A 10,266-nucleotide genomic window follows, 5' to 3' on the forward strand; every position below is an offset into this window, starting at 1 on the left:
GGGATCTTGAGCTTTGAAATACCTCTAGAAGTAGAACAGAGAAAACACATATTGGCATATAGCTCTAAGAAAAGAAAGGAGGAGAGAAACAGGGAAGGGGATTTTAGAAGAACAAAAGTAAAGGAAATGAAGGGAAGAGTATTTTTTTATTAGGGGCATTTATTTTCCTTTAATGGCAGGACTGGTTGAGAGAGAGAGAGACAGAAACTAGCAGCATAGGAGACAGACACACGACAGAAGCTGTCTGTGCAGGAGGGGAGAAAGCATGGAAATCTTGGGGTCTGGTGGACAAACAAGAAGGCAGAGCTCCAGCAGGGCTGGAATCTCACTGGGCAGAACTCTGCCAAGGGGAGTGGAGATATTGGGAATCCTAAAATAGGAGTTTTCTGGTCAAGAGCCAGAAGTGTTGAGGTCAGGAATGCTGTGATTAGAAGTTCTGAAGCTAGTTCTTCACTGAGGAAGCAGACTTCACTCTGCTAGTGGGAAAAAAAAATGGGCTTGACCTTGCCAGGGGGAGAAATTGAGTCTGTCTGGCATAAGCACTTTTGCAAATAGAGCTTGGCAGGCTGTTACAATTCCCAAAATAAACTAGATTTTAAGACAATATATACAGTAGGTTTAAACTATAAATTAAGCTTTGAAGAAAGAAAAAAAAAAGTCTGTGATTTTATGTGGAAGAATTTCTTTACCCCTGATTGCTGTAGTTTCAGGCATGATTACAGCATGTGAGGAGGATATCCTTGATATAATGGGCACCATGATGAATAATGAGCTCTGTGTGGAAAAGCATTTAGTTCTTCTTGGTACTAAATGGTCATGAAGTCTTACATGTTTTGTTTATGGTCTCTTAATCCAGGATTTATTGTCCTGATCCTGTTCCAGGACCAAGGACTTGAGTTGATTAAATAAATAATAATAAAAAAAAATTCTTCAAAGCTTTTAAGCAAATTGATTTACTCTGGCTTGAAAATTCTCCTATTCCCCACCCTTGTGTTAGTCGGTGTGATCCCTGTATTCACCTGTGTAATATTCAATGCTGGAAAGATTTTACAAATGGCACATGTTGCCATGTAAAAAACAACAACATGAGACTTTAATATTAAATGCTGACGAGGTGAGTGGAAAATTACTATTACTTATACCTGTTAAGTTGCCATTTTGTTTCTTTCCGGAGCGGGAAGGGAAACCAAACCAGCCAGCCTGGTTACCTGCAGTGTTCTCCGTGCTGTTCTGTACAAGTGCAGTGGAAAAGAACCCAATCTGTTCCTCATTCCCACTGCCAGCTCAGTCCCTATGCCTGTGCTGGGATGGGGTCTCTTCTCTCTCTCCTGCAGTTGAAGAGTTGGCCGAGGAGCAGCCTGGAGCCCAGCACAGCTCCTGCCTGGCTCCTCTGCCTTGGCTGCTGCTCCCAGTGCTAGCAGTGATGTGGGAGGAGGGAAGCTGCCCATCAGAGTGCAGTGTGGGCTGACCTTACTGTCAAGAGGCTTTTCTCCAGGTCTAACCTGGTTTCTCTCCAGCAACCTCAAGAAACCAGGTGTTTTAAAATTTGTTTTGGTCATCGTGAACATGCAGAACAGACTTTTAACCTCCTGTGTAAAGACTGTTACCCTGTTTTCCTTCTGTTTTCTGTTTCCAGACAGAACACCACCAGCTACTAGTCTTTTTTCAAAGGAAAATCTCTTTCCCAGGGAGACAGAGTTTTATGCTAGTGTCCATGCATAGACCATTGTGCCCTTCGTGTCCTGTTCTGCAAAATTCTCCTCTAACTCATCATTCCCTGTTCACATAGTTTGTTTTTCTTGCCACAGTAGAGAAACTTGTATTTGTCCTTACTAAATTACATTTCCAGCTCTTTTCTCCAGGATAGCAGAAACCTTTCAAGTTATGATCCTCTTGTGGGGTTGTATTGCAGACCAACTTGTTCATGCTGCCTGTAACTCTAATAGAATCACAGAATCATAGAATCATAGAACCATTCAGATTGGAAAAGCCCCTTGGGATCACCAAGTCCAACCATCATCCCTACTCTACCAAGTTCTCCCCTAAAGCATCTCCACCAACACCACATCCAAAGGACCCTTAAATACATCCAGGGATGGTGACTCCACCACCTCCCTGGGCAGCCTATTCCAGTGTCTAACAACTCTTGCTGTGAAAAAGTTCTTCCTACTGTCCAGTCTAAACCTCCCCTGTTGCAGATGAAGCCATTCCCTCTTGTTCTATTGTTAATGACCTGTGAGAAGAGACCAGCACCAACCTCTCTCCAATGACCTTTCAGGCAGTTGTAGAGACTGATGAGGTCTCCCCTCAGCCTCCTCTTCCCCAAACTAAACATTCCCAGCTCCTTCAAGCATTCTTCACAAGATTGATTCTCTAGGCCCTTCCCCAGCTTCCTTGCCCTCCTCTGTAATAAGAGCACTCTATTCCACCCCTCAGGTCATTACTGAGAATATTGGGTAATACCTGCCAAAGACAGACCCCTGTGCAAAGCCACTCAAGACACACCCCAGAGTTTTGCCCTTGAACTGCTGTTAGCTGCTCTCTGGGCACCATTTCTTTACTATATATCCCAAGATAGTTGATGGAAGTGCCAGAATATTATACAAAGCAGTATTAAAGGACTTGCTACAACAAATATGACATATATCATATGACCCACACAAGACATTTATTGCCTGAGCAGTCTCCTACATTTGTAAATGCAGAGGGGGGTTGTAAAGACATCAGTTCTATAATCAGCTGTGTTAACTACTGACTGAAAAATGAGATTTAATTTCTTTAGGGCATTACTGGTATGTTTCCACAGCAAGCTGGCTAGAAGGAACAGTATTGGCTTCTCTGAAACAAAGTTCTTTGATATCAGAATATTTGCACTAATTCTGTGTAAATGCACAAGGTTATCATTTGTTTTGACAGCACAGCAGAGAAAAAAAAAGAAATTTGCATGTTTGAAGTCTGGTTTATAGTATATGTTCTAGCTAAAAGTGACATTCCAAGACAGAAGAAGTTTTTAAGAAACATAGGTGATTATGTCCTCTTGTGTTACATTACTACGCAATAGTAAAGAACTTTCTAGGACCTTTTTAACAACCCTGAAAACTCTCATAAGGAACTTATTAATCAGGCAACCAGCTCACTCCCATGCCTTTTTTTCATATGGATTTTGTAGCTAATTAATTAAAATTGTGTGCATTAAAATACTTTCATGGGAAGAAAGGATTTATGTTTCTAATTAATTTACTGTATTTTGATTTATTTAAATTACCAAACCGTCTAGAACAAATTCTTTTAAGGACCCTGGGACATTTTAATGAATGTTTATAATTAAATGATAGATGAACTTACTTTATGGGCAGAAATGCAGTTGTTACTGTGCAAGGTTGAGTTCCTTTATGTTTGATGATTTGCAATGTTTTATGTATTATAAAATTTAATGTAGTATGCTAAGGCTTTGTCATCACTACTCAGCTTGTCATGAGGTACAGAATTTATGGTCTCCAGGGGATGATGTCTTTGGTTAAGTTAATGCAATAAATGGAGGAAACTCTTGCTTTCCTGTCAGGTTTCATAAAACTTTACTGCCAGCTTTACAGTCCCTCAGCATTATCTGCAAGGAATAGCTGTATTAATAATTAGTGTGTCCATCACTTCCCTAAAAGCATCAAAAGAAAATGAGTGTGAAAGCATTTTGAGTTTTGTGGGTTTAAATGGCATTAAATGGTACCATATTAAGTTAAAAAATATGAGTCTGTTCTACTTACTTCAAATGTTTCAGTTTAAAAAGGACAAATGTAATTGTAGCCATGTGTTTATTTGGGGCTCATGAGAATTGTTGTATTCTATTTCCTCATGACACTATTTTCTCGTGTGTTCTTCCTAGAATGGCTTTACTCCTTTATATATGGCAGCTCAGGAGAACCATATTGAAGTGGTGAAATATCTCCTGGAGAATGGAGCCAACCAAAGCACAGCTACTGAGGTGAGGTACAATGTTCCTTTTCTACACACGCTCTTATTTTCCCTTGCCTTTGTATTCATGTTGCTTCAGGTCAGAAGATGTTTCAAATGGAGTCTTCTGAGGACTTTCAGCCTTTCATTTCAACGAGTTGTATTTATGAATCTCATCCTTTTTTTTTCTTTTTTTCTTTTTTTTCTACACACACAAGACAAGGGCAAACTGTTCTGGAAGTGGTGAAAAGGGAGGAGATCCAGCCTGATTTGTTTGACAATAAAATTTCCACTGACTTTAGTGTGCCCAGGATTTTCACCTTTGATTTGTGCACGTTTCTCCCATCAGCCTCCTGGAGAATTTTCTGAAAAATGAATGAGGCTTTGAAGAGAGGTCCCTGGGACTGCAGAAATTCTAGGAGGTCAAGGTGGTCCTATCAGGGGAACGGAGGGAATAGTTGATTGATCATAGTGTAAGAGGAGAAGTACAGCATTTGATTTGAGCAGATTTACGTGCCTGACAAAGCCCATGAAAACTCAATCATCTTGGAGTGCCACCACCTGAGCAGCAGGCCTATCTTTGTGCTGCTTTTTCATTGGCACCCTAAGATCTGGGTAAAAATTGATGAATATTATAGCATATATCTCCTGCTCTTGGCTGGACAAGGGGTCTTCTGGGACAGGTAGTTTGGAGGTTTGCTTCAGTTTCTTCTTCTGCCAGTTAAAAAGCGTGTGGAACAGAATGTGAATGCCCTAAGTAGGACTATGAGGACTGTGTCTGGGAGGATGTCTGTGCATAGTGTAAAATGGGATAAAACCAGTTAATATCAACAGTTAGTTGTTGACAAGGTTCCTTTTGGATTGGGTCTTCAGATTTTAGATGAGTTCATCATTATTTTCTGCATAGGGTGAGAAACAGGCAAGTGCATGCACAGAAGTGATGAGGAGGGGGTCAAGTCTCTGTGGTGCTGAGTTCACAGAACTATTCCAGTAGAAAGGGCCCTGGGGAGGTCACTTACTCCAGCTTTCTGTTCCTGCTCCCCTACATGAGGAGTGGTGGCAGCTGGACCTCCTTCCCTGGCTAAGTTACTCTGATTCTGGGGCTTGTCTGCTGCTGTGTAACCTGTGAATATTCATTATTATCGGTGATGAGGATAAACTGGAAATCAAATTACTAAAAAGGATCACATCAATGAGCTCAGCAGGCAATGTGCTTTTTTGCTCCTTGGATCCTTTCTTTCCGCTGCTGGACCATGTGGGTATAATGATGTAGAAGGATGGACTTACTTGCTAGGTTCTGGATTTTGATGGCTGTGGTAACTGCAGGGCAAGCAGGGTAGATAGCCAAGTAAGAGGGACAAGATTCTATCTGTAAAGGACCTCAGTCATAAGAACATCTTTCTGCAAATAAGGGGATTTGAGGACAACGGGTAAAACCCCTAGGTCATGAGGACTGTGCTTGTTCTGTTTCTTCCTCTTGCTCTCTGTTTGCTGAATGTTCTTATTTTTTTCCAACCCAAGGGGAGGAGTGACCAGGCTCTGTGCTGCACAGCATGTTGGCTTCATGTTTGTTCTGTGGATACGTATGTACCTCGTGAAATAGTAATAGGAAATTTCCTCTCTTGTCAGAGCTTTTGCTCGTGTTTATTACTTTTCCCTAATCTGTACAGAAACTTGCCCATTCTGGATTGCCTTCACAAATGGATGAATCTGAAATGATGGTGCATTAATGCTTGCTCTCCTCTCCTTTAACCCGAGCTACTAGTGTTAACAGCTGCTTTACTGTCCCTTCTTCCAGTGGATACTGTACCACTCAGTGCCAGCTCCTAAAATAATCTGCCTGTGGCCAGTGAAGATGGGGATCACGTTACATGGCCAGTCTCTGAAATAGGACATCCCGTGTGATTGCCAGGCAACGTGGCAGAAACACACCCCTGGGAAGGAGCCGAGTGGAACTGGGGCTCTCCAGGAGCCTGGCTCAGCTACAGCCCTCAGTCACCTGCTTGCAGCCTTTCTCCCAGTAACTTTTATTGGCTGTGATGATCAGGTTCACTGGAAATTCATTCATTAGTTTCCAGAAACTGTGAGGCCAAGATGGTTATAATTAGTGTGACCTCTGCTTGAATGCAGACATCCTGGCATCACTGGAACTCACAGTGCAGCCTGATTTTTATTTTTTTAAAAGGCAAGGAGGGGAGAAATCAAATGCCTCTCACTCTGAACCTGAGTCCAAGTCAGTCCTCTGCTATCAGAAAGGTCAGTTCTCACTCTTGTAGCTTGGAAAGCAAAGGCTGTCTGTACCTCCTTATCACTTAACTAGGTGAGTTTGGGGTTCAGATGGTGCTGAGGTGATGGTTTCAGCAATTCAGATGTCTCTGAATGAGTGCCTGAGGCACTGTTGGCTCTCACATGTGCCCAGAGTTCATCTCATGACAGAAGGAAGAAATAGTATGTTAAATAAGGTGGGATGGCAGTCTGAACTGAGGATGCCACTGAAATCCATGGAGAAGGACCTTCTGTTCATCATCAAAGATTGGCTGTTCTCATGTGGGGAGGTGGGGGAAGGAAATGCTTTATCCAAGCTCTGGTCAGTCATTATTTCCAGAAGTAATAGGAGAGGGACTGCAGAAAGACTTGTGTCCTTTTAGGGAAGGATGGAAGGTAAAGTGATGCAAATCAAACGGATGGTCTTGTCTTTGAAGCTTTGAAAGTTGTACTGCTTTTGGATATATTTTGTTTCCTCTAACACTTGTATACATATATATAAAAAAATGAGAGTAAGGATGAGCTCAGTTTCACAGGGCCTCTAATCCAGGATTTGTTCTCATGTTCCTAGAGGTGAAAGGCAAATGCATTAAGCCATTTCAACACCTAATATAGCCCCAATCTCAGAATTATCTTTACAGTGCAGCTGTTTCATCAGCTGTTCATCCTTTTTTAATTCACTGTACAGAATTTAATCTATTACAGAAAGAAACCATAGTAGTATTGCTGTTCCAACACACCTACCCACAGTTCTACAGAAAAGGGAGTGAATGTTATTAGATTACTAAAGGGAAGAATTGCTTTGGCAATTCTTCAGATGTTTCTTTCAGCATATGTTAGCTCTTGTTCCTTCCTCACTTGTCCTTCATTATTTGGCCATCTTTCCATATCCCTGTTCCAAATCAATCCAGTCTTGTTCCTATGCCTTTTACAAGGTATCTAAATCAGTTTTCATTCTTTCTGGCTATCTTCAATTCTTTAGTTCTTCCTTCCAACCTAGACATAGAAGAGGTTGCTTCATTCCCTTCCCTCTTCTTTCATTGTTCTTCATCATGCCTCTACTCACAGATGCAGTTAGAGAGCTGCTCTGTTCCTCATGGTTCAGCTGCTCTCTGATCTAGTGTGTGGCTACAGCACATGTGTGCTTGGGCACCATGCAAGACTGGAGCTAGATTCAATTTTACAGTCAGAATAAAGGAAATGGGAGCAGGCATTACTTGTGATCCTTATTTGACTTAAAAAAAAAAAGAGGACTACTTGGGACTGGAAACAGTTCTGACATGTTTGAAATAACATCTGGGCTAAAACATTGTGCCTCTGGTGTCGTTTTACTGGAGATGGGGCAGAGGTAGAAAGCAGCTGGTGACGTGCTCATCAGATGCCCGTGTGCGAGCAGCGCTGCGCCAACGGCCCAACCTGCACGCGCTTCCGCTCGCTGAGCGCACCCCTCTTCTTCTCCCACCAGGACGGCTTCACGCCTCTCGCCGTTGCCCTGCAGCAAGGGCACAACCAGGCGGTGGCCATCCTCCTGGAGAACGACACCAAGGGGAAGGTGAGGCTGCCAGCCCTGCACATTGCTGCCAGGAAGGATGACACCAAGTCGGCGGCGCTGCTGCTGCAGAACGACCACAACGCTGACGTGCAGTCCAAGGTAACGCCGCGCGGCCCCGGCCCGGGGGCAGCAAACTTGACTTCCCTCATCTTAACGGTGGAAGGGAATGTCTTCTGTGGGGAAAGGCAAGTTGCTCGACCAGTATCACCAGTAACGCATCTACTCTTGCAGTGTTTAGCTACGCAGTAATTCCAAGCTGCCTAATTGTTCTGCTTTTGAGTTACTTCCCATTTCTTTGGTCACCGGCTCTCGCTCATGACCTGCAAACCAGAAGAGACTGCACTGGAAGCAGAATCGCTGCTTCTCTGTTAAACAGGGATACTGGTTTCTTGCCCATGGGAATATAGGTTGTATTTAAAGTTAATGCATGCTTGAATGGCTTTTCCCATAATTAACAGCATAACTCATTTCAAAAAGCAACATAGTTCTTCGTTTTGCGGCCAGTCTTTAATACTGTTCCTCTTTTTCCCAACCCATGCTGCATCAGATGATGGTGAATAGGACGACTGAGGTACCGAGATAAAACATTTTTAATTACTCTTTCTGTTGCTTATAATTATTTTCTCTGCTCTGTGACAATACTTATTATTCGGTGCTAAAGGTGAAGACACGAGTCTTTTTTTTGTACACAGAAATTTGTCACTTTGCAAAATCTATTTTTATTCGTCTTTTGTCTTAGAATTTATTCTTACTTGTGTCACTATTGAAGTAAACTTTGGAGAAATCACATCAATTCAAAGAAGTCTGAAGCAAGTAATGGAACTAAGAGGATAAAGATGCTTTTCTAGCTCAATTTCATTAATTATGAAAATGCACTCACTTGGCATAACTAAATTAAGGTGTCTGGCTCAGCCAGAATAATGGTCAAATTCATTTTCCTTCTTTTACAACAATAAATATAATCAAAACCTCCAAGGTAAAAACTTTTTCAGAGCATCTGCTTCTTTTTACCATTGTTCTTGTTACAATCTTTCCAGTCAAGTTTTGAAAAGTCTTTAAAGGAGAGCACATAATCAGAATTTACCTGCAGCAGATACTGCTGTATTTCTCATACAGATTCTGGCAGTGTCAACTCTCCAAACACTTTCACCAAAAATTCATGGGTCTGATTGGCTAGAAATGTGATTTTCCTCTCTGGCATCTGCCCATGAGCATGTTCTCCACCATGGTCAATGTGAAGGAGGTTCCCTGTCCTTCACTGACCATCATGTTCCTTCTCAGTACCTTCCATTTGTTACCAGGCAAACCCGTGTCTGTGAGAAGGCAGTTGTTAATGAAATCCACATTCCATCTGTAGCTTCATGCAGTATCATACTTGGGGGCCCAATACCCTCAGTAGACATTTCCCTGGTAATTTTTCACAGCAAGAAGACAATGAATTTAAGGAGTGTTTGACTGTACTTTGACCAGGATCACCCATGAGCTGACAAGGAAGGAAATGGAATTAGGAGAAAATAGTGGGATGAATGCTGGATCTTTTGGGAATAAAGTTGATTTCATGAGTAATTTAAAATTATGATCTGTGTACACTGAAATAAATTAAACCTAGTTGAAAACACAGTACAGTCTAGAAGCCAAAAGTATTTCTCTCTTTCTATAACTAACAGTGGGATCTCATCAAATCAGTGTAAAGCTCTTCAGGGAAACCTCAAAATCAAGGTCCTTTCTACTTGAACTGCTTATGAGACTAAAAGCTTGCTCTGTGTCCCAGTTTCTGAAAAATTAGTCTTTTTTATGTTAAATTGTTTTCTTCTGGTGTATAGATGGCAAAGTTTCTCTAGATCTCTTGAGATCCAAATTGTCTATCAATAGAAATAACGATGATTCTTACTAAGTAGTTTCTCACTCACGTACACCAAATTCTTAGTTTACATATTGAATAATCTCTGTTTTATTTTGTTCTTGTGTTTTTTGGGTTTTGTTTGTTTGTTTTGTTTTTAAAAGGAAAGATGTTGTCAATATTTCTAATTCTAGGAACAGTAAAATAAGAGTCCATCAACTTTTCTGGTCATGTATCCAAAACCAGTAAAGAGATGCAGCCCGAAAGACCCATGTTGCTTCCAAATTGTAATAAGAAAAATTCCTTTATTTTCTTTAAGAATGGCTAATATTATTAATATTTTCTATCATGAAAGCTACTGTTCTTATTGGCCACTGATTCAGAAGGCTTGAGTTGGAGAATGCAAGAACAAAGCACTTTTGGTAACTTATATGAAAACCTCCCTCTGCCTGAAAGGCTGAGCTGTATCATTAGGTGAACTGGATAAAATCAACACGATGCATTTGTTTGCCAGCAGCTTTCAAAACCAGGCTGTAGGTGAGCTGATTATCTTGCATGACACGATTGCTGTAACATGGGCTGTTTCCCTTTGCAGAGTGGCTTTACACCATTGCACATAGCTGCACACTATGGAAATGTCAACGTGGCAACACTTCTGCTG

The 10,266-nt window shown here is 41.5% G+C and overlaps 1 protein-coding gene across 1 annotated transcript in view; it reads left to right on the forward strand.

Annotated features, from left to right (window-relative positions):
* ANK2 (ankyrin 2, neuronal) overlaps positions 1–10,266 on the forward strand; it is a 154,479-nt gene that overhangs the window by 37,230 nt on the left and 106,983 nt on the right. Inside the window, exons 5-8 of the mRNA XM_010002856.1 lie at positions 3,881–3,979; positions 7,679–7,864; positions 8,313–8,336; positions 10,201–10,262. Of these exons, the coding sequence (XP_010001158.1) occupies positions 3,881–3,979; positions 7,679–7,864; positions 8,313–8,336; positions 10,201–10,262 (371 nt within the window). The remainder of the gene's footprint in view (positions 1–3,880; positions 3,980–7,678; positions 7,865–8,312; positions 8,337–10,200; positions 10,263–10,266) is intronic.

Source organism: Chaetura pelagica, unplaced genomic scaffold (genome assembly GCF_000747805.2).
Source record: "Chaetura pelagica isolate M959 unplaced genomic scaffold, ChaPel_1.0 scaffold1098, whole genome shotgun sequence".
NCBI lineage: Eukaryota > Metazoa > Chordata > Aves > Apodiformes > Apodidae > Chaetura > Chaetura pelagica.